Source organism: Calidris pugnax, unplaced genomic scaffold (assembly GCF_001431845.1).
Source record: "Calidris pugnax isolate Ruff unplaced genomic scaffold, ASM143184v1 scaffold15, whole genome shotgun sequence".
Taxonomy (NCBI): Eukaryota; Metazoa; Chordata; class Aves; order Charadriiformes; family Scolopacidae; genus Calidris; species Calidris pugnax.
In genome coordinates, this window is record NW_015090774.1 from 7,761,453 (window position 1) to 7,786,594 (window position 25,142).

At 39.9% G+C, this 25,142-nt stretch overlaps 1 protein-coding gene across 6 annotated transcripts in view; it reads left to right on the forward strand.

Annotated features, from left to right (window-relative positions):
* The window catches only part of SH3D19 (SH3 domain containing 19), a 104,122-nt gene that overhangs the window by 14,349 nt on the left and 64,631 nt on the right, over positions 1 to 25,142 (forward strand). For all 6 annotated transcript variants that reach the window (XM_014943471.1, XM_014943508.1, XM_014943517.1 and 3 more), the window contains one exon: positions 4,952 to 4,991. In XM_014943471.1, the coding sequence (XP_014798957.1) occupies positions 4,952 to 4,991 (40 nt within the window). The remainder of the gene's footprint in view (positions 1 to 4,951; positions 4,992 to 25,142) is intronic.

A 25,142-nucleotide genomic window follows, 5' to 3' on the forward strand; every position in this document is an offset into this window, starting at 1 on the left:
GAACCTCCTGCATTTTAAACAACTGATAAGGGACTCTGCTGTTATGATACTGAAACACATAAATAAATGTTCAGTTTTATGGGTTTTGTTGTAGACCAGTTCCTAATAAAATTGAGTAATTTATAGTAGATTCTTCGCAGTGGAATTAATTTGTGTTGTTCTGACTCCCTACCCGAGAGAAGTGCTAAAAAGAAGAGTTGCTCTAAGCCCCAGTGTGCCTTAACAGAATGGAAGACAAAAAGATTTCAGTATCAATGACAATTATTGCTTATCTCAGTGCAAATAAAGCAACTAGCATTAAAAATCCTGCACAAATACAGATATTTTTTCCCAGAAAATGTGCACATTAGTTTGAGTGAGGGCCCCATCTGCATTGGCCATTTGAAATGGAAGTTTGGGACTCTTGATCTCAAGCGATTGGCTAACGGGCACTGCTGCACCATTCAGCTACAATCAGCTGGGTAGTCAAGATATATATGTATTTTGATGTTGCCAGCATTGCTTAACAGCCCACTGTTCCCATTTCTGGGCTTATCTAGAGGTTTGTGGCTGTTACAGAAGCATTGTTATAAGCATCTCATGCTACTATTCGTTATGAAGCCACTGCCGTGCCATCGGGGGCTAAAACCAACAGAGATGGAGACAGCTGGTTGCTCTAACTACGCGTCTTCCTGAAGAATGTTTCAATGTCCTGCCCCCTCTGGTGGCTGCTCAAGACCAATAATTAAGATGAAAAATACAGTATTTCCCAGAAATGGAAATGTTGCGTGCCCCCATTTGCTCTCTCCAGGCAATTCAGCTTTTAAAAGAGATGGAGCTGTGGGATGGGGTTAAGAGTAGGAAGTTACCTCTGTTGGGAGGTAGTTGCATTGGAAGTTCCCCAGTAGATTTGCAAGTTCGAAGCGGCAGAACGTGTGTTAACTTTCCACTCATTTTTCAACAGCATTTCATGTTTATACTGAAATTTTTTTCTAGTGAGAGCAGGCTTTTCAGTTGAAGTCACTCTTAGCAACAAGATACTTTGAAGAAGCTTGCAAAATAAACAGAGAAAAACAATGGCGCTGTTTGGTGTGAGTTGCCTTCTTCTTTTTCTTTGCTTGTCTTCCAGAGACAAGAGTGAATGCTGTAAAAGCTATTGTTTTCTGCTTTGGTGGTCTTTTTGGCAAAATCTTAAGCTATTCTGAGTTTGTGGAGGAACTGAAATAACGTTGAGTCAGTTATTTTTCTCCTGATGGTTATGTTTATATTTTCCTTGAGAAGAAAAGCGGTTCTATCATATTAAAAGCAAACAAACAAAGAAGATAATTTTCCCATGCTTGAAGGGCAAGAGAGTCACCAGTCACAGAAACCTGTTCCTGTCTAAAAGCAATTTAGACATTTCCTTCTGCAGCTCAATCTTTGAATGCGGAAAAAAGGCGTAATGTCCATGCTATTGATTAAATATACACAGCACAGTTTTGTAAATAAACACTAAATTTGCCAAATAGTTGTGGTATGAATAGCAGATCTTTGTGTCCTGATGTTTTCCTTCATTCTTCTACAGTGCTTAAATCTTGGCACCAGTCTTCCCAACCTCAGCCAGGAGCCTTTGACTTTTTCCACCTCATCTGCTCCACCTGCCAGCTCCTTGACTTCTTGCACTTTATCCTGCTGCTGAACAAGGATCATATATTTCTCCCGTACTGGCTGTATTTGTGTAAGGGCAGCAAAGGTTTTGTAAGGAGTGGGTACTAATATGAAGTGGAGAAAATCTCTTTAAGTCTGCACTATAGGAGGTTGGAGGAGGGTCAGTTGGTATGGATTGAGAGATTGCAAGTCTCTGGCGGTGTGCATTGTGGATTGGAGGACAGGTTCTGTCTGCAGAAGACCCAGCTCTGTGGTGTCTGTGCCAGCTGAACTAGCTGGCAAAATCTGCAGTGGTAAAATTAAAGAGTTGATAGCACTGCACCACCTTTAGGGTAGTTGTCAGTAAATCAAGAAGAGATGTGCCAGGCTAGCACAAAGCCCCGACTACACACTCTTCTCCTCTATCAAGAGAAGGGGATGATGCTGATTTTCCAAAACAATTTGTTAACCAAAATAAACTTAGAATCAAAGAATCCGGTTCTCTAGCTTGTGAATACTAGCTGCTTAGGAATTCCTAGCCTATTTGACTACAGCTACATACACAGAAGGGTATTACTTTAGCAATGCAAAGACAGGGAGAATAGTACTGGTGTCTCAACTGTGGAAGCTTGTGTCTGGAAGGTAGTATCTGTCACTGGGAGTGGAATTTTTTTCTGTAAATCTTCCGTGCTGGAGCGTGGATTGCCTTATTTGTTTATTGTGCGTGGTAGTCCAGCAGACATTCAACGTTTGCTCGAATCTCACATACAGTTTTGGCTTCCAGAGGTTGGAATTGAAGGATATATAGTATTGTGCTAGAAAGACAGCATGTCCCATAATGTTTTATAGCAATTTATGTCTTTGAAATAGAGCAACATCTGTAGTGCAGGATTTGATTTTCAGATCTTTGCATCTATACGGTCTTCTTGCTTTTTTCTGTTAGAAAAGATTACAAAGATATCCCTCAATTCTTCGGGTAACAAGTATAGAGTAAAAGAGAGTCAGCTGTGGGTATACACTTTTGTGACCCAACTTTTGCAAGCCAAGAATTTGCCTGCAGAATGCAGGAATGGGATCTGCAAGTGGGTGTGTTTAAATGTAAAATATATATGTGTGTGTGTATCTATATACTAAAGGGGAAAAAAATTTGCCTGTTTCTTCTGAGCTTTCCTATTCTAGAGGTGTGTGACATCACTTGAATTAGTGCTTGTACATTATGCCAAAACAGCATCTGGAATTGCAGAATTTAAACACTAAATTGAAAGATTCAGCTCTTTGTGTCTCTTGTTACACTTGATACTAAATCAAATTTAAAAGATTAAGTTCACAGTAACTTTAAACAAGTGCAGGTTTTATGTCTGTTTTAAAATGCTAACTGCGTGCTTCTGGGTTTTCATTTCCCTTTGTTCTTTTTAGCAAGACCAGTGTACATGGGGATGATGTGCTTTCACTAAGATTAGCAGTAAACAAAATGTGTAAAACCAAAGGTAATGCTTCCTGTTTCAACAGTTCAATGAAACAGAAGGGAATTGCACTGATTTCCTGAGTGAGCAGGTTGCAGTGGGGTGGCTGGGCTGTGGTGGCTCTGCCGACTGGACGTGGTTTGAGGGAGAACAGCTCCCAGACCCTGTGTTTACACATGCTCTGGATCCTTTTTGTCCTCCTGACTGGTTTATTTGCACAATCTTTTTAGAAGTGGGAAGGTTTTGTCTAAATACTGTTAGAGTATGGCTGCCTACATAACAGGGGACGCTGGTACCAAAGCAACAGATGGCAAGCAAATTTTAGTAGGAAGGTCCTGCCTTATTTTTTGCAGTGCTCACAGGTAAGGAGGTTGCATGATAAGGATGGAAGAAGCCTTTCTGGGTGTATTTGAACAACTGCTGCCACAGCTCTGGTTTGAGCTATACCATGCTGTTTCTAGCGAATAGAGTAGCACACCGGGTGATGAAATGGAGATTGCTGTGAGTCAGAAGCATAATAAATTATACACTGTGTGGCTATGACAGCTCAATAGGAGCACCTGTGGATGGAAAAAGCATTAGATAGAGTGCTGTTGACGTGCAATATTTTTTTACCTTTTTAATGAAAACATAATCAAATGAGCACAGAGACCTTAGAGAAGAAAATATTTCATCTGTACATGAGATAAAACCACACAAACAAACGTGTGCTATTAAGAGAACAAATTTTATTTCAAATGCAGAGCTTTAAGGTTAAAAATACAGTCTGTGAGTATGAAAATATTTTCTTAGCAAGACTCCTATTCTTCTGTATAGACAACTGTTTACTAACACAGGAAAAATGCTTTTCTTTTTAAAATACACACAGATGGAGTCAGAAGCCAAATTACTGTGGTCAGTGGAGATTATATATAGCTGTAAGAATATCCTCTAATTGCATAGTGGATCTTTCTTTAATAAATTATTAAAACCCCCTCTAATTTTAGTATGTTTTTTTCAGAAGGACATAAGCCTTAGTTGCTTCTTTCAGGTAGCTCAGAAGTCATGCAGTAAGGGATATTCTGAACTTAGAATAGAACTGATAATATGTGAATTCTCATAACACAGCACAGTGGGGTTTTTGTAATGCTTCTGTGATAATCTCAACTCCTAGGAGAAGTATTTTCTACTTTCTTTGCATACTGGACCTTTCAAAAATCAAAGATTTAAAAAAATGTATCTAGAGATGGTTGTAGTAACTAATAAATTGTTCAGCAAAGAAGTTTATGCGAGTTGATATGAGTGTACTATGGAGATTATTGTTTGTGAGTGAATCTCATTAGTGCAAATAAGCTACTTGAAATACTCACTGGATAAACAAAACCCTTTCTGAAAACAAAGAAAGATTCTGTACCTAGAACACCCAGAAGTCGAAGAGTTAATGATGGGGCTGCACTGGATTCAGTGTATTTGCAGATGTTGCTGCAACCAACTGCTGATTTTTCTCCCATCCTGTCAGGGAACTCTGCCAGCCATGATTCATGGAATGATTTTTTTGCGCTGAGTAATCTGTGGTTTTTCTTTTTTCCTCTTCCCTCTCCCTTATTTTTACCCTAAACTAAAGTCCTATTCATTTTAGCTAAAGGGAGGGGAAGCTTCCAAAGCATAATACGAAACATTAAATACACTTGTGTTTTGAGTAGGAGAATTTTAACAAACGTTAAACTTCCAGTAATTTTCCTTGGTCTCAGGCAGAGTAGTCCAGTGCAGAAAAACAGTTTTATAACAGAATCAGCTTTTGGATTTGCTAGTCATATGGTGTCACAGTTCTTTTAAGACTTCTGTACTAGTATTGCTAAAGAACATCCAACTTTTGTGCTGATACTATGCCTCCTTTCTCACAGATCGCTCTGAAAGAAATAAACCAGACTGCCGCTCTTCAGGGTAAGAACCATATTTCTGTATTTATTCTTCCCTTCTTTTCCTTTTTTTCTTTAATTTTTTTCCTTTTATGGGATGAACTAGGAAATTAGCCAGAAAAATAAAAATGCCATTCTTCTACTTCTCTGTTTTGGTAACAGTAATGAAATACCAAAATAAGTCTGTGTTAAAGACAATTGTTTCATATTCCTTATGTGCAAAATTTTCCAAGGAATTAAGAGGGCTTACTACATTGTAACTGTGTGCACTTAAAATCTGAAAGGCTTGTTTATGTATCACACACCAGGTTGTTTGGTAAGACTGTGATTTAAGAGAAGAAGCCCTCATGACACTTGTTTCTGTATTCTTTGGACTGTTTTCTTCTGTAGCAGGGAAAATAATTCTTGGTTCACTCAAGAATAGCAACACGTTATTATTTATTCCATTCACTCTGGTCCCATCATACCTAAGGTTTCAAAATTGGGAGAAGCAAAGGAATGATTACTAAATAAAACACACACACACAAATTTTGTGTTTATTTAGAATTTTGATCAACAATTGCCATGAACTTCCTAAGATACTGATTTGCAAGGCCACATTTTCCCTTAAGCTTCTCAATATTCTGTAGTTCTTACCGTCTTGTTTTTAAAAGATCTCTTTCTCTTTTGCCTTATTTCCAAACTCTCCCTCTCAATTCTCCACCTGGGAATAGGATCTCTTCCATATCCTGTGGTGGATAATGGGATTTTAATGAAGTAAAGCGATAGAGCAGACCAGCGAACACTGGCTCTCCCACTCCTTTGTGAAAAGCCTTGCCAAAGGATGCCCCTGGTGTCCAACCTTCTGACATGACCTTTTCATTTGATTTTTACAGTCTGATTTTTTTTTTTTTTTGTTACATTTTTACAGTACAGTGGGGTAGCTTTTTAGCTAGGAGAACAGAGGGAACTGTAGCCTCTTCTTACAGCACAGTTGATGCGTTGTATCTGCTGTGTGATGTGATGGAAGAGGCTGCCTTCCCCCTTCCCTCCCATATCCGCAACAGCACTGTAGCTGTTTCCAGCGGCGTTTTTAAGTTGCAGGGGAGTATTGACTTTGCCTTTGATTACTTATATCTACTTAAAACATCAATCACTGAATTTCCTTTTATAATTAAGAATACTTAACTTTTTCTTCCTAAATTGATGCAGTTACAGTCTCCATGTTTGAAGTTGTATCAGATCGCGTCATATTACAATAATGTCAAATGAATCCAAACCATTATCAAAAGGAAATCTAACTTTATCAAAATGTTTAATTTAAGGTTGAAACAGTTTCAGTCTATTCCGCTTTCTTCTGGCTGGTCCTTCCCACCAGTACCTTTTTTCTCTAGAGTGTATTTTAGAAGTTCTAATTTGGAATCAAAAGCAAAGTAGAACTTTTTCCATTATTTTTTTTTTCCAAGAGTACTTTTTCCATGGAATTGCAATTTCAAATGTGGACCAGCCCTGAAAGCAAAACACTGCCCTAAGTTGTCTGGGTTATAGATTCCAAATTCTCACATGGAAAGCACAGAAAAAATAACACTATAATGTATGTTGCTCATAATGTTGAGAAAAACACAGCTTTCAATAGTCTTCCATTCCTGTCAGTAGTGCACATGGTTTCTAGCCATATCTGTGTATCTTCTGCCCCCTTTTCAGTCTCACTGGGCATCATGTCATGACAGTTCTGCTTTCCAGGATGAGCTATGAAGAAGAAAAGTCATTATTTAAAGGGCAGTGTGGTTTTGTGCATGTCTCTCTGCTACTTTTAGGCCAGAACGGGAGCAGCCTGCCTTACTTAGATGATATACTCTGCTAATTGATAGCGCACCACTCTCATTATAGTTGGAAGCATAATCCTGTGGTGACAAATTGCTGGGTGAGATTCTTATCCCCAGTCTGGCCATATCATGTCTGGGAAAAGAGCTGCAGCCTCATGAAGACCAGCCCCTTGCTCTGAGGGAACTGAGGGAAAACTAAATAGTGACGTATGCAAGACTTAATTAAAGTGGAAAGCACACTTCTCTTGTAACATAGGCAGCATTTCAGAGCTGTTTGAGTTCTACTGGGGACAGTTTTATGGCTTATGCCATTTTATGATGAGCTGCTACACCCACAACACCCTCTCTGGGGGCAGCTCATGACAAGGGAAAAAGAAAATACAATGGCTCAAAGGCATCTTGTCTATTTTTTCCTTAAGCTACACGTTGTGGGATGCATCTCTTAAAAGCACAACCTACCAACCCTCTCATGGTATAAAGTGGAACAAAACTGACCCTGCAGGTCTTCGTACTTGGACTCAAGGTCTAGTAACAATGATTTCTGCACTAGAATTACTATAAAATAATGGAGGTGGACATGGGGGTACTAGTTGACCAGATGATGACTTATGCAATGAGCCTTAAGGAAGGTAGCTATTCTAAGATGAAATAGTGGGTGTAGATGTTGCCCACAAGTCTGTCTAGTTTAATCACATGTGGAATTTGGAATACCGGGATAAGAAGAGACAAAAAAAAGCCCAAACACCACCACCACCAACTTCTCCTCAGGCTCCATAAGGTTAAGTTTTAGCTTAATAAAAAGACCACTGACAATATTTCTTCTGATTGCAGGGGTCTAAATCTTGTCCTTTCCAACACTGTGTTTTCATATGTTTCTGTGTTTGTGTATTTCTAGATCAGCTTGTGCTTGAGTCTTCCCAGTATTAGGGATGAAGAGCGCATATACAATGAAGCAGAAACAGTTTTAAAATGGAGCTTGAACATAATTCATTTGCAATGAGAAGGACATAAAAAACTGTTTGAGATATAAAAGTACATAAATGGCCTTTAATATAGTTCATTTTATTATAGGATGATGCCATTTAAATAATACAGGGTGAGACATGTTTATAGTGGTATCAGGAACTCTGACAAATATTCCAGTTTTGTTACTAGCCTATCGAATGTTTAGGATGGGAGAAATGCTACAGGAAGGTGGAGTGTTCTAAGTGGTAATACTGAGATCTAACATGAGACTGGGAAGAAATTTAGGGATTGGATGAACCAAAGACCATAGGTAATGGTTTGAAAGGAAGGAAACAGATACTAGATAATGCTTACAAAATGTGCATTAATACACTATCTTTGCCTCTTCTGGCAATTAGCAGCCATCTGCCATGCAGGAGAGTTTAGATAAGTGAGGAGCAGCAGAACAGGGCCTGTGGATATCTTTTTCATGTACTACTTTGCACTGATTTTTTTGTTAAATATTAGCACATTAATAAGAACAAAACAGATGTTCCTTGAATCCAAATAATGCTTATTGCTATGCTAAATTTTTATCAAGAGACATTTAATTTCATGACCTAATATTAACCATCCTTCAATTGTTATATTTCATACAGTACTAAAAATATGTGTAGATTGGCAACAGTGATCTGTAATTATCATTATTTCTTGATTTTACTGGCAGGTCGTGCCCTGTTGGCTTTGATAGCTTCAGGTCATGCACTGTTGTAGAACAAGTCAATTAGATCAAAAGAAGCAGACCCTTTAGCCTTATGTCTCTAAATTTTTCAAACTGAACATGATATGATAGTAATGGAATAGAAGATTTCAAGCATCCACATATTTGCAGTTAATCCCTGAAAATGAGTAAAGCTCATAGAAGGAACTGGATTAATTTCATTATGCTTTTTTTTTTTCCTTTGGGGTAAGGAAAAAATCCTGAAACACAGTCTTGTAATGTGATACAATTAATTGTAGTTGCCCTCATCTTGGAGATGAGAGGATGAAGGTAACTAAACACTACAACGATTTATTGAGAGATTTAGTAGTGCATCAATCACTTGATGTCAAGTAAGAGATTTTGGGTTTTAAAATCCAGCAGTCTACCAAGAAAACTTGCCCTCAAAATGAGGAGGGAGAAGAAAATAATTAGTTCATTTCTAGAAGTAGATTCTAGGTTTTATTGGCATAGTCTGCCTGCTGATTGTAATGTGCTAAAGTTCTTTTATGGCTGGTTGCCTTCATTTCATTGAACTAAATTGGGCTTTTTTTATTTAAAATACATCAAGTCAACAATACAAGTAGACACAACCCATCTTTTGTTCCTTTCATAAAGAAGCACTTGAAGTGGCTGATCAAAGGGGCTACAGATCTCTTTAGTGAGCATCTGGTAAATCAAGCTATCATTTTTATGAATGCTGTTTTGTATCTTACTTTGGTTTTAGGTTTTTGGGGTTTTTTATGTGGCATAATTCCATTAGTGAAAGCTTCTCTGCATTTGTTTCCTCTGCTATATAATGATAACCTTATGAAATTGTGTTTAATAAATATTACAGTGTTGGTCTGACTATATCTTAAGAATGTGTTTTCACAGATCATCTGTAAGGCCTGAAAGACACCTTTTAGTTAAGATCTTAAGCTTTCAACAGAGCATGGAGGGAGTCCTAAGCCACAGGCCTGAGAACATAGCGGAACTGTCCTCATGTTACAAATGTGCTTTTACAAATTGATATGTTTTTGAGATACTGAGAAAACGGGTAGTAACAGGGTTTTCTATGTTGTAACCATTATGGTCAGTCTACGGGCAGTCATTTAATAATTCCAGCTTTGCATATCTGAAGGGGAATACGAGAGTCTTTCCTTCTGCCGCAGAAATCTTGGTAGCTCCTAATGCCTTAAGCCTGAGGTTCCAGTTTGAAGCCTCTCACAAATTGCTGCTGACATTGTGCATGTAACAACTTGAGTTACTTTGTCCTCAGGAGTAATTTCACTGCTAATTTTTTGGCCACTTAACAGATTTTGTGTGGTTTAGGTAAATTTGAAATCCCGGGTACTGTATTGGAATTGGGTATTGGAACGAGTGAGAGATGCTCTTGTAACCCTACCTAAGACCTCTGCTTCTCTGTTCTGCCTCAGTCAAATGGACAGTGAGGAGAGAGTTCTGATGCCAGTGTTGCTTCTCTACTGAGAAATCACAAAATGCTGGAAATGGTGGGAAGGGGCCTCTGCAGGTTATGTAGTTCAATATCTTGCTCATAACAGGAAGATGCTAACACTAGATCAGGTCAATGATGTTTTTCCCTAGCCAAGTCTTGAAAAACTCCCCAGAGAGAGAGAGATTGGGCTCACATATTTTCCACTTACTTAGAGGCTGCTTGTCTGTCTCGTACTAACATGATTTCCAAATGATAATGCTGTGGGAGACAGTGTTAAAAGAACCAGTCTGAATCTAGTTTTTTAGTTCAAACACTGGGCTACTTAATATCAGGGAGGGTCCAGATTAATTCCCACAAGCATCCTGAAATGCAGTTTTTATTGCTGTCATTCAAAAGCCTTGTATTTTCTGCTGGCAATGTCTGCGTTACCTCGCCAGTGCAGCTGTTCCACACAGAAAAAATTCAGGCTGTTGCCCGTGCAGCCGGTGTTACAGGCTGTAATACAGGTCTGAAGTTTGAGACTTTGAACCTTGCTGACACTCCATCTGAAAGGGAAGGGTTGTGTGTAGAAGAAAGAACAAACGTTGGGGGATGACGCTTGTTTTACTGTTACATTCTTATTCTTTATGTTTAGCTTTTACGGTTTTTAAAGCTAAGGAGCAGCAGTTCATTCTAAGGCTAAGCATACTTTTAGGTTGTGAAAAGAGGAAGGTCCTGCTTTTGTATGCTCCCAGTAGGTCAGAAGTTGATGTAATAAAAAGTCTCCTTCCCAAACCCTTGGGCTGTAGTTTCACAGTTGCCCTGAACTGAGCTAAGCCCGTGCCACTGCAGAAGGAAGGATCTCATTCCTGCCTTTGGGCTGCTCTCAGTGCTCATGTGGTTAGTTGGATCAGGAGCCTGATCTCCTGGGAGAAAAATAGCAGTGTCTCCACTTTACAGATGAAGCAGGTTCAGCAGAGGGTGGTGGAGTGATTTCTTGTAACTCGCACAATAAATCAGTGACAGAGCTGGAAGCAGGGACAAGGTATCATGACTCCAGTTGTTGGCGTCTAAAAAGCAGGATCATGTGGCTCCACTTTTTTCATTCTGAGAGCTAAATTTTGGGCTCAGTCACTCCAAGCGTGGTGCAATCCCACTGGTTTAGTGTGGATTTAAACTGGTGAAACTTGAGATTGGAATCTGCTTATGTGTCTTTCTTTTGTTTATCATGTGTTTCTGGTCAGCAGCATGTGCTGTGCATGTCAGGGATGTTCCTCCCAGGAGTAGAATAAGCTGGAGCAACTTTGTGCAGCATATTTCTTTGACAGCTTCTTTGCCACTAAATCATTAAGTTTAATTTATTCTTTGCAATGTTAATTTTCCCTACTCAGTTCGTACTTAACTGTAAATGGGAAAGGAAAAAAAAAAAATCACAGGTAGAGGAAAGGAATAAATGGCAGATGGGTTCAGCCTAGTTGTTGGCAATTAGGGATTGTGTGGATATCTAAAGCCCGTTGCTGCTGGTGTTTGTTTTAATGTGGCCAATTCATCACTGTTGCATTGGGGATTTTTGGCTATTTATCTCACAGATAGTGGTAAAGAGTTACTGTGAAGGGCACATCCTAGCCAGCCTTCCAGATTCCTTATTCCTAAACAGAGAAGAGGGATTTGTTTTAATAAAAGAGCTCTCTGTTCCTGGTTTCTGCAAAGGGAATTTTGAAGGACTGTTTGCTTTGGTGCCCTGAACAACTCCTTCCGTTGTCTGGGCTGCTCTCCAGTGCTTATGCTAATTCATAATGGAAAATAATGCTGAGAATGAGATGGTTGTTGAAGGAATAAAGAGAAAAGGGTTCACCCTGCTTCTTCACTGAGAGAATTTCAGTGCTCCTTTGGGCAGCTTGTGTACATGAGCAAGTTTCACTGTCCCATCACTTTTCAGAGAAGAGTCCTGTAGAAGGTGCTGAGGACCATCCAGACACAAGACCACTCTCCTTGTGCATGAGGACAATTGTCTGGGGCATAAGCAACCATGACAGACCTTAGTTCTTGAAAAGGTGGTTTCAGGAAGCACACAATTACACCTTGCAGTTTTTTTTAATCACGGAGCTTTCCTTTTAAAGGGAATTTTGAGATTTCCCTTTTTTCCTATAAAATGTAGTAATTCTCTTTAAAACAACAGTATGGTTTTGTCCTTTAACCCTCCTCTGAGGTGGATGGAAGCTGTGGGGAGAATTGGAATTCTCTGTTTATAAGTGACACATGATGGGCCAAATTAATCAGGCATGGTTATAATTCTGCTTCTTTATGAATATTCTTTTTTTTTCCCCCAAGACGTTTCAATGACAAATAGCACATGAAGTTCATCTGGTGGATGGGAAAGAGGGCTGAAAGAGAATTCTTTCCATAGGTATTTTTAATAGTCTCAAAGAAAATAGAGGAGGAGGGAGAGCTGTTAGGGGAAGCCTATAGGATATGTGTCAGGGCTGAGGAGACAGATTCAGCAGGTTGTAACCTTCCAGCTCAGAAGTGGTAGTAGTTTGGTTCTCTCTGAAAGAATTTCGTGTTGATATTTTAAGAGTGCTGGAGCTGATACTTGAGCTTTGGTTTATTTCCCTAAGGATTTGTGTAGGTTTCTGCCTAGGCTCAGGTCAGTATCTACATTTTCCTTCACCTCTGGAATTTGAGTGGGAGTACTCAGTTTGCATTTATATTGTGTTGGTTTCCATGGCCTCTTACTCTGATGTGCACAGGAGAGAAGAAATCGTTACTTCTTTTTTTTTTTTTTGTTCTCTTTTTCTGTACTGCTCACCTACTTTGTCATTTCCTTGTGAGTTATTCTTTGGTGTCTGCAGATCAGTCTGGTATAGGTAATCGGGTTACCTTGAATAATACCTGTTTTGGCAGGTTGAACATTGAAATGATTGATCAAGTACTCTTTCAAATCATGTTACAGTTGCGTCCTCACTACATCATGGGATAAAAATATTCCTAGGAAGGCCTGTCACATTGATAGTTTCTTCCTTCTTCCTGTATTTCTGTCTCATGCTTGCTGTGTGGTTTGCACAGCTGTACTTTAGACTCTGATCCTATCATTTGTGAGACACTGCGTTTCTGGTTTTGCTACAAAGCTTCTCTTTTGAAAAGCAGTATTTTGTTCAGTGCAGGTATCACCAGACCGTGGGCTCAACTGAGCTAGTACTAGTCCTTCACGTCTACAAGAGTGAGCTGCTTTTGCATTTATGTCCAACTACTTCAGCTGCAGCAGAAGAACTAAGATTCAGTGGTACAAAGAGTCATGTTGCCCTTGGAGGCTGCAACCAAGGCAGGTCACAGGCAGGTCCCTTGCTCCAGAGGACAACCCTAAATGTGGAAAGTATTAATCTAAGTGTGGTCTTTATAAGTATGCATAACCCCATCTTAATCTTGGGAGAGTTGTTACCAGAGATTTGTCATCTGTTCTGGGTATAGTGCACATTACCATCTCCCGAGGCTTAAGACAAAGGTTGACTTTTAATTAGAGAGAAGGTCCAAATTTAATCATAGTGTTCCAATCACAAACAGTGATTACTTTGTTAAATCTCTCTTTTGATCTACAACATAATACCTAGATCGAGCAAAAGAATTACATCAGTGATCTTAGGTTATATTAAGCGATATTTTTGCTTGGAATAAATGCTTAGTGAAAAGAAATAGCTTTGATTTTACTATTATAATTCTGTTCCATGTAGTCTGGATCCTGTTTCCCCATCCCCTCTCACACCAGCATCTAGTATTAATATGGTATTAGTTCAAACAATCCTGAAATCTTTTTATGGTTGCATCAGTTGAGGCAGTTTCCCTCCTCTCCCAAGAACAGTTTCTTTTGGGCAACAGCTTTTAAGACCATTGTGTTGTTCTATTACCTTGTTTCCACTGCTCATTCTAAAATACTAGGTCCATGAGTAGCTAAAAGCATGTGGAGCTCCTGGCAGGTGAAGGTTGGGCAGGTAAGAAGGAAGAGGACAGTATCATGGACAAGTACAGTGGTGACACCTGCAGGAGAGGCTTTCTCACCACACCTTACTGGTGTATAGGACAGAAGATTATTTGCATACTGCCCAATCTATCTTCTTCCTCCTGAGGCTGTTAACAAGGAAATGTGTTTTGTTAAATGAATGTTTTACAGTGTGAACGGCCTACCAATACTTTCTGTTAATAGCAGCATTTATTTTTTTTTTCTATCTAGGACAAATCTGAAATGACAACACAGTTCTCTGTATTTCCTTTAATTAGTGTTCCCATACTGTCTTTCTGTACATTTTAAATGATGCCTGTTAGTATCTGAATTGACAAAATGTGCTTCTCAGTGCAGTAACTGCCTTGCTGCAGCTGCTAAATAGGTGTTTTGCTTAGTGTAATGCAGATGTACTTGAACGGCGGTCAAAACCAAAATCATTACTGTTCGTGGAGGGCATAAAATAGAAATTGCCAAGATCATTTTCACATTAAAAAGAAAATACCAGGGTTTTCATATATCTCTAAAAAGGAAGCAATCCAAGATTTGTCCTTTTATCTTAAGATTTATTTTATTAGAACAACTGAAGTAACCTGGAAAAAATGGTGAAGCTTTCAGAGGGGGCACCTGCTTCCATCCTGAAATACAGCTAAGGACCTTTGTGGCCCTTTGACCCATAAAAATGGCCTTTGGGGAGCAGTCCAAAAGTCCACCTATTCCAGTATTCTTATTCTGTGTTTGTTTATGGGTGGAGTAGAAGCCTAAGGAAGATAAGGAAAAAACAAATGTGCATTAGAAAGTATCCATGCATTCTGTCAGCATCCAGATGTGTGTGGCCCCGGGTCTCTGAAAGAGCTGATGTTTTGTAATAGCATCATAATATCATAATAGCATCATAAATACCTGTTAATAGCCCTCAATGCCTTTTATCTAGGTTTTTTTTTTAATTCATACACACTTTTAGCATCCCCAGTGTTTTGTGGCAAGCAGGGCCAGAGCTTAACCTCACGTTGCATGGTGAAACATCTCTCTGACTCTTTTCAAACTTGGTGTCTGCTAGTTTTATATAATCATTTTACATCCTGTAGTGTAAGAGACTGAGTTGTCATTCCCTATAGCTAGCAAATCTTCTTGATAAAGTTAAGATGCTGCTGTTCTGGGTTTAAATAGATCATGTTAATCAATTAAGCAGTCTTAAGGAAAAGGTCCCTTTTAGTTTTGCAGACCCAGAGGCATGTTAGCAAGGGCAGAGGGGGATAAGGTTGTTGGCTAACATGAGAAGGAGGACAGGAACTGCCTTTGGAGTTAAGGGCATCCCTGAGACTGGAGATTAGAGAAATTACCTGTATGTTATCTGAATCCACAGCCTTTAAGCTGTGCTGGAGATTATTTTTTTTTAAAGAAATATTATTTTCTAAGCCTGTCTTTGTTAAGATTTGGGGTCAAGGGTCAGAGGTCAGAGATGAAGTTGTTGTTATAAAAGAAGGGTAACCCTATTGGTCCCTGTTTTTTCTGTTCTTTCAGTCGCCTGAGTAAACTGAACCTGATGCTTTGTGGCTCTTAATTTTCTTGGCCTAATTTACCTGATGGCATATAGTGCATTGACTGAAGTGCACGGAGAAGTATATGAAAGAGCTGTGTGTTTTGCAGATTCTTACAGGCTAGGGAGTGGCATTGATTTCTGTGGCTGTGAAATGTTTTGGCAATGTACTTCTTATGACTGTTGCTCTGGAAAGGTCTGGTTCAATGTGTTCTACAAGGTGCTTGGTTCTGAAGCTAAATTTAGTTGAGTGGGGAAAGGTGATGATAGTGATTATTTCTTCCAAGCTATAACCATCCATTAGGGCCTGCAGTATTTACTGATTTGCCATATAATTTGAGGTCCATGATGTCGTAAGACAGCCAGGGTGTATGATTGAGTCTGGAGGAGGTTCTTGTCTTGTAGTGTGTTTGAATGGTGACTTGTTCAAAGATGAGGTCTGTTCCACTAGAGAATTGTCCCCAATGGCTAAAAGCCCCTTGGTTGTTGAGGTAGGTATTTTGAGTGTTCTTACAGCAAATTCAGTGCTGTGCCCACCTATCAGGGTTTTGCAGTGTGTTTAGGGTAGATGAAAGTTTTGTAGGTGTAGGTGTGATTTTAAAAATGTGTTTGGCTCCGATGGTTGATGCTTGTTTCACCCTTGGAAAAGATTGTGAGTACCTAAAATCTTGACCGTTTTTCCCCAGCTTAGGCTACGGAAGGTATTACCTCTACACCATACCTTACCTACATCCTTGTAGAATCAGAATTACAAGACTTGAAAAATAGTCTTTGATGCGTATCTTTTGGGAATGGTTGACCTTAATCTCAGAGTTGCTGGATCTTTGTGAATGAATAAAAAGGACTGTACTTTAAGGTCATATTGAAACACAGAGGTAAACATTGTAGACCTACAGATGTATGAATGTATGGTTTGTTGTTACGTAGTGCAAGTTTTTGAGGAATCATTTTATCTATTTTGTAACCAAAAGCTCTGTCAGTATCTGTGGTATAGAAGAAAGGGAAGTGTTTTTGGAGGAAGGGCGAGGGCAGAGTATGCAGGCAAACATGCCGATTCTCTGACTGAGCTGCATGCAGGGCACTTTCTGGATAGACAGGTCTAGTGAAGGGTGTGGTTATGAGATTTAATTTGACAATTTCTGTGCACTGTGCTTTCTGTAAGGGCCACTGTAACAAGTTCATGGACCTCGCGTACTGTAGGGTGTAACTGGGTGAGTCAACAGTCCGTTGGAACAAGATGTGATCATGCATGAAGATAGTTTTACTTTTGTGAGGCTTTAACATGGGAGGGTTGAGAATGAGTGTTACTGGTGCTTGTTAAGTGATTTATTTTATTTATAAATACAAATGGCCAGTTTGAAGCCAGTACGTCTCTTTATATGGATGACCTTGTAATATTCTTACGCAAAATTTTGTTTTGGCTGCTGGTTCACATTTACAATGTAGAAGGGTTTTTAGTTTTTGCTTTTAAGTGCTGAGTTCAGACTTCACTATATTTGATGCACATGTATTAATACATCTGTTTATAGACTGTCCCTTCACAACAATTGTCTTTCCTCAACATACATCTATAATTAAAACAATGAGGAAATTCCTTTTTTTTTTTTTCCTCCTCACTCAGCTAAAGCTTAAACTCCAACACATTTCACGCTGCTTATTTGACTTGGATGGGCTACGAAGCAGTTGAATTAGGTTAAAGGAGCATGGAAATCCTGTGAGATGGGGCTTGTCAAAAAGCTCAGCATTGGCTGTTGTCATACTTTGAAATTCTCCAAGGTGCTCAGCTGATATTTTGGCACTGGGGTCACACCAGCATCAAACATTTCTCGTAATCTCACTTCTGTGGCTGCGGTCGAACGTTACATTTTGTGTGCTTCTCAAATGGTTGGCTTTTATATTACAGAGCTGGAATTGTGTGCCGTTAAGTCTTTGACTAGGCAGGATCCAGATACAATCTTAACTGCTGAGTGTAGAAGCTATTTGGTACTGTGCCTTGGAAGTGAGACTCAATTATCCATCTGCCACAGGCCTTAAGATGCCTAAGGATTCCCCAGGAACTCCTTCCTCATACTGCACTAGCTTCTTCTGCAAAGGATGCACAATAGGTCAACCAAATGGGCCTATATGTTACAGATATTTTTACACAGGAACCAGACAGATCTAGGCAAAATAAGAAACACCCATACCTTCTTCCCTCAGTTTGATTACTGCTCTGAAGTCTTTGAAGTCTGTATGTTTGCAAACACCTGAGCTTTTTCCTCCGGATTCCTCACCTCCAGCTCATGCCTCCTTTGGGTTCTGCTGAGTTCTTGCCCTTGCGGTCAACACCCTTTGTTGCTGCTGTTCCTCTCTGTAGCCACGCCCTTGTTCTCCTTTGTTGCTGCTGTTCCTCTCTGTAGCCATGCCCTGTTGTATTCTATTCCTAAGCTTCTCCGCCTCTATGTCTTCAAAAGGCCAGCTGAAATACACCCGTCTTTTGACTGCTTTGGATGGTTTCCCTCCACCCACCCTATTCTTTTCTTTTCTCCTTGTTGATCTGGAGGTAACTGGGTTAGTAGGGATTGAGGATACTCACTGTTGTAAAACGAAGTATTATCTGTTTTGTTAGTAATCATTAATGCTTCATTCACATACCACTTCTTCCCTTTACAAAACTTTAAAGTTAACCTTAAAACTATACGTACATGTTCTATAAAGTACACAGACTATCTGAAAAAAATCTAATATCCGTACCTTATAATAGCAAAAGCCTTGTAAAAATATCTTGAATCCTGTGGATCGAGATCAACAGGTTTTCTCTGTGCTTTTGTCCTGCTCATCCTTTATGATTAAACCAGGTTTTGTTCATTTGTGATGTCAATTACAAAGGTTCTGGAGCTTATTCAGCCACCAGATTGTATTTGATGTACAGAGATATATGAAGCAAGCAGAATGTCCTGTCAGTGGCTAGAGAGGGCTTTGATTTACTGACTAAAATGCTGCTGCAAATAATTGAACAAAAGAACTGTTCTTCAGAAACAAGCTTTGGTTTGTGTTGTTTAAGTGTAGAAGCAGGGCACTGTCATCTTGCCCCATTTGCAAATGCAGAAATTACATAGACTTTAATGGTAAAGAATTTCCATCAGAAGAAGTTGCAGTTTACAACCAATTTGTTTTATCTGCTTTTTCCCTTTGTTTTTTTTAACCCTTACTTTTGTGTCTGAATATATTGCTGGCTGGCACAAATATCCTGTCACTCTCAGTATGACAGTTCAGTGGCATTTACATTTACAGTGCTACATTGCTGTTATGTTATTATTAAAATTATAGGTGCTTTCTACCGCAAAAAATTTTTACTACCAAGGTTAAATTGTTATTAAAGCATAAATGCTATTTATTAGTTTTATTCAAACCATACTAGCAGGTTTATCACAACATTGACTAAATATATGTTGATAGATGGCATAAAGGCAAATCTTCTTAGCTGCTACAGGAGGGCCAAACTCTTCGATAAGTAGAGCCCTCTGTTCTTGTACCTTTTACTGGGAGCTGAACTCAGCCAACGTACAATGAATATGGAAAATAACTTGAATCCTGCTCCGAGGATTTGCCTTTCTGGAATGGGTGTGTTCATCCAGTCATCTTTGGGGGCAAGGTGCAGCGCAGCTCAGGCTGTTACCTGAATGAAAAGACATGCGGAAATCTAGCTAACATGTCTGTCACTCTAGATCAAGAAGGGGTTAATTCAGGGTGCACATGAGCTGAGTGACTCAGATTCACAAAAAATTTGGGAGGTGTTTCAGCTTCAGGGTCTAAGCTGGACATTATTAAGTGTGGGAGCTGTTGTAACCTCATGGCTTCTAGTTTGCTGTGAGAATCAGTGTGAAATGTTATCATCTGCTGCCATGATCTGCTTTGACTTCTGCCTGTGTTCTGCCTTAAAATTGAAGGTTTGGTTGCTAAAATATGATCCCCAAGTATGACAGTGACAAGCACATGAATATGTAATAAGTGGTTGAAGAAACAGCTAGAGAGCAATTCCTGAAAGGATTTCCCTATGCTGATCAACGTGAGCTGTTTTAATTAGCCGAGCAGCTGGATTTTAGCTGCTTCTTAACTGCATCCTCGCTTGTCCAGACAGTAGGAAGTCGCAGTTGCAGCATTCATTAAGTGATGCAGAAGTAGACATTCTCAGCATAGTGATGAGGATTGAATTGTCACTGGACTTAATTACTGATTCAAGATTACTTTGCTTTTGGGGTTGGACCCAAGAGAGAAGTAAAGTTGTACTGGGGCGAGTCTGATTTCCTAGATGGCCAGATCTATACTATTGAGCATGTGATTTCTTAGGTGGCTAGGTCTTTATGAGCCTTCTATACCCACAGGGCCATGACAATACCCCATGATTTAGCAGAGAACATAAGAGAGTGTCTTCATTTTACAGAGCGACTGCTGTGGTGCCAGACTGCTGCCAGCTGCTTTTTTCTGGTGCTTGTCTGATCTCTCAGTGAGCCAATTTGGATGACCAGCACTAACAGGGGGGGAAAAAAGTAGAAAAGAGTGGATGAACTGATAATGAAAGGTGAGAAGAACAGCTGACCTGAGGCATAGCCAGCATTTGGTGACTTGCTGTCAGATTAGCTGCAGAGTCATGGATTTAAGGTTTGTTTTTGAGAGTAGAGGCTGAGCTGCTTACCCCAAGGACTGCTGCTGGCCTCCCCTGCTCTCTGCTCCCACCACTTCTCCAGCATCACCCTTGTGCTCCTGTGGCTCTGCAGCCAGCTGGAGGAGCGGTCAGCCTCTCTGGCTGACAAGGCATGGGGATGTTTGGGATGGGATTGTTTGTTGTTAGTAAAATCACGTGGCTGATCCAGCAGACTTGTGAGGATGTCAGCCCCAACACAAGGGAGCTGGTGGGAATGGTGAGCCTGGGGAAGCTGGGACCGCTGGCTGCGCAGTCTCTGCTTCTCTTACACTAATGGGGAAACTGCAGCTGGAGTCTGTGTGTCACGGCGTCTAATTTACACGTACCAGGTGAGGGACAGGGAGTCCTGGGAGTGGAGGCATTGAAGAGGCTGGAGGCTGTGGATACATTTTTAGTGTAGATTCACTTCATCCGCAGGATTAACTCATGAAGATGAGATATCCGTGACTTTTCTGACCGTTAGGAGCTTTTCAGTTGAACTAATAGGTCTGTCTTTGGCCCGATATAAGGGTGGTAGTAAATCTGATCTTTTGCACCACCCTTAATTTAACTATAAAATTACTAACATCTTTCTGCAATTCAGTCTGTAGTGAAATCAGTTAGGTGGCATTTTAAACTTTCTGTGTTTGGAATAATGTCTTCTAATAAGTTTTTAAAATGTATGCTATAGTACACCGGCTGTTATAAAGATGGCATGATTTCTAAAGTAACTGAGAGGGTTAAATGATGCCTTTTATTAAACTAGTGTTTTGTCTTACAGTAATTTCAGCATCAGCTATTTAAAAATTCTTGGCTTACATTCCAGGAAGTCACAAGATATTAAAAATAGCAACATTTTAACTTTTTTTAATCTCTGTGTGTGTATGTGTGTAACACAAGGTCAATAAACATCACAATTAAAAATATGTTAAAAAGTTTTTATACAGGTATGTGAACCTAAGGACTGGTAGAGTTGGCTCACCATCAGCTGGCTGGTGGGAACATGTCCATGAGTTTCTCTTGGCTGGGCTGGGACCACTGCTGCTCCTGAAACAGCTAAAAGATGTGTGGGTGAAAAGGTTAGCCAGGACCTCCTGGCCTCTTTGCTCGGGTAACGTGTGACTTAAATGCTGTCCTGCTCCAGGCAGACACAAATCTCTGCCTGCTCTCTCCGAGGTGCCCGTGTGATTTGAGCTTTATTCCACTTGAACAGCACTTCCCCTCCTCTGCTGTGCGGGGACTGTTCAGGTGAGTGATGCTCGCACGGTCGCTGTGTTGGGTCAGGGTCACCCCACAGGAGCGAGCCTTTGAGACATACTGGAGCTACACTGAAGCTGTGTTTGAAGAGAGATGCTGCTCAGTGTGAGTAAAAGTGTCGGAGCAGAGCCCCCAGTGAGGAAGAGTCTGTGCTTTACACACACTAAGTGCACTTACTCCGCTAAACGGTTTACAGCACTTTGCCCAGTCTAGTTTGTGGCAATTCTATTTCCCCAATACACAGACCTCAAATAAGCTTTTGAAGCGTTTTCCTCAAGTGTTTATATTTAGAAAACCCGTCCTTGAAACCCAGAATGAAGCCTGCCAGGGAGAGTGAGTAGGTGTTTAAACATCTTCAAACACACTGCTACAGGTTCTTTACCTTTCAGAAATGGTGACCCGTGGGACCCTTTTCATATTACTGCTGACTTAAAGAACCCAACTGCTTTCAGCATAGCAGGTACAGCAGCTTACAGATCCCTGCTGAACCTATCTGAGTGGGTTGGTTGGGAACCCAACAGAGGTAGGTTAGTTCCCCCTTTTGAGGGGCTGGCACCTGAAGCTCAATGAAGCTGCTGCCTTAGCTGAAAAAGAAACTTGAGTTTGTGCTTTAAATTAACAGTGGGCGAGGTCTTGGATAAATCTGCAGATGTCAGAGGAGTTGCTCCAGTTGTCCACTCCTGTATGGTAAACTGTGTGTGGGATGGATGAATAGTTTGCATCTTTACTTATTCCGTCTTAGATAGGGCTGGGGTGGTGTTGGAGCTAATGTTTATCAGAGTCTTTAGTGCTCTGAAAGGTCCTCTTTCCTGCTGTCTGCTCTGTTTTCTTCCAGCAATATGAGTTTGGACTTTGCTTATATACATTACAGGGTGACACAGGAGCTGAGGCTGGTTATTGTCACGCTGTCCCCTCAGGTGTTCTGACGTAACGGTTGGGGGAGTCTCACTGGGACCAGTATCAGAGGTCCCACACAGATTCAACTTCTTCCCTCTCCATTTTTCGTTGACATGTGCATTTATGGGGATTTTGTGTGTGCTCTGGTTCATTGCTGTGCCTTACAGATTGGAGGAGGGGGTGGGAAAGAGGCAGTGACTCCACAGAGTAGAGAAATTGCTGCAACTCCTACCTCATCAAATAGGAGAATTAAATTCGATTTGGTTATGTTAATTATTTGGATGGCTAGAGAGAAAATGTGTCATTAACTGTGGAGCAGAGGAGGATATTAGTAACCTTATCACTTCTCCCTTTGCAAGGCAGGACAAGAGTCCAGAAATTGTTGCCTGTGGACTGGGGAGGGGTTAGCACAGCAAAAGATACCAGCAAAATCAATCTGCCCCAAACCCAGTATTTTATGTAAATTACTGTGATTTAGTGTGTAACAAAGTTATGAAATTTGTGGTTCCTTTACAGGGCTTCATGGGGAAAAAAAAAAATAAATCTACATCCGCTCCCATTTCCATGTTTTTAAAACACTTAAATAATTGTAAGCTAAATGTGAATTGAACTCTCCTGGGGGTAGGAAATCCAGCGCTTTGCCAAAGGGTTGTTGATGGGTGACCTGTTAATGGAAAGTGGAAGAGAAAAACTATCTGCTAACAGCTTGTTTTGCCTGTAAGCTCATAAATTTTATAGCAGAACCGTGTTATCCTGGGTTCTAAATTACACAGACAATTGCATACTTGAACTGCCTTGCTCTTGATATATCCATACTTCAGCTTCACTAGGCTGGTTGTGTGAAAGGCTTTGCTTCTTTGTTCTTTGCATTTTGATTTTAAAATTGTTTTCTGAAATCTTTTGGACCTCATGAACTTTTGCCTACATGACTCCTCCTATGATTTCTAGCCAAAGATACCTGCTGGTATCTGAAAGTGCTCAGCAGATTCTGAGGCAAATTGCAATGGGTCGAAGCGCTCTTGCCAGCAAAAGAATGAACTTAACTTGTTCCTTTTGATTTTTACTGACACTTGAATATAGATTTCCTAATTTCCTGCTATAAAACTTAAGTAAATCTTGAATTCTGAGTACAGAAAGATTTTCCTACTCCAAAAGATTTCAGATTCATGTTACCAGACTTCGGTCTCCTTCCTGTCTTATACTAAATATGATTAAAATAAAACCCTAAAGATAGTAGTTATTCTCAGCAATGAAAGCAGAAGAATAAGGTTTTGAAAATGAACATCCCAAAGAAAGAGTCTTCAGTTACGAGGAAGAAAAAAAGGAGTTGAGTACACCTGTGAGGAACATAGGACTAAAAGTGTTTCTTAAAGATAACGCTGTATTATGATGGAGTGTTTTGAAGGAAAATCAGAATCTTTTTTGCTGAGAATGCACAGTGAAATATGACTGATAGAAATGTTTTCTAACGGAGCTTTGCTAGCTGTATGGACAGGGGCCAAGACACATTTGAACTGTTTCTGAAACCAGACAAATAAGCATTGTTTATCCTAGACTAGCCAAACTATTTCAGAAAAAAAGTTCAGTCAGAGCAACATTCATTTCTATTTTTAATTAGTTTTCAGAATGACTGTAGAGGGAGGACATTTTCCATCCACGTCCTTTTTGACTGTCTCTTTCTTCTCTCCTCCCAATCCCCCTATTCTTCATCCCACTGGAGGAACTGCAGCCATCAGCAACTGCCGTGCAAGTGCAGGTGGAGCTAAGCTGAGCCCTGGCAGCGGTGGTGTGCGGCACACGCCTGCTGCGGGCAGAGGGAGAGCTGTGTTAAAATGCTCATGTCCTGCCCGTACTAACATTCCTGCTGTTATACCCCTGATGAAGGCTGTGCTGGAAGGTTTCCAGAAAAAGACTTGATTAGTGTGCCTTTCTGTTCTAATTAAGATGTTGTATTAATTTAAATCAAATATAGGCTATTTATTTTCAGCCTTTAAAATGACTATTCGGCACTTCCAGAGGCTTTTCACCAACACGTATTCATTGCCTGTTGTGTTTTTAAAAAAAAAAAAAAAGGCAAAAGCACAAAAAAAGTCCTTTTCTGAAGTATACTTGTGTGCAGTGTTTTTTTTAGTCTTCTGTGCAGCTTTGCACAAGGGGCAGGTTATTAAGACAATGTTCTTCAAGTTAGCAACACTTTCTGAAAATTATAACCCCAAATCAGTTTTTATTTTTACTTGCAAAAGTATTAAGGACTGCTGTATCTGTTAAATAAGACCTTCGGAAGAGAGGCATGAGAAACCTTAGTCTTACAAAAATAACAGATGAGTTGACAAAACATTTTTCTGTCCTGGTGTATCAACAGATTTTTGGTCATGTTGTCTTCCTGTCTAACCCCACCCACCAAGTTATTACTGAAAAATGCAATCTCAACTGAAAATGAAGATAAGTTGTTAAGTAATTGTTAAAAATATTATGCAAGGGGGTTGTAGGTTTTTACTCGTCTGTGTAAATTTTATTTATTTAGAAGAATATTAAGTCATTAAATGCTTATAATCTGAGAATATGCACACCCACATGGGCTCTTGTCCAAGTTTTCCCGTCAAATGAGACAGAATGTGAACTTCAACACAGAATCAACAGAAAAAATGGTTTTAAAAATTGGCTTTCTGTCTTTGCAGAGTCTTGCAGTGAAGCTGTAACCTGGTTTTCATTAGGAGGGGTTGAGTATGGTTGTATACTCCAGGAGCTTTGGACAAGTTCCTGTAAGATAACAACCTAGGGAAAAAATGCACTTGGCAAACCCTGTACAATATATGGGGAAATTCTGCGTAATGTTACTTCGATGATTTCTCTTTAAATCATTAACCACGTTGTAATGCTTTTTCTTTTTTTTTTTT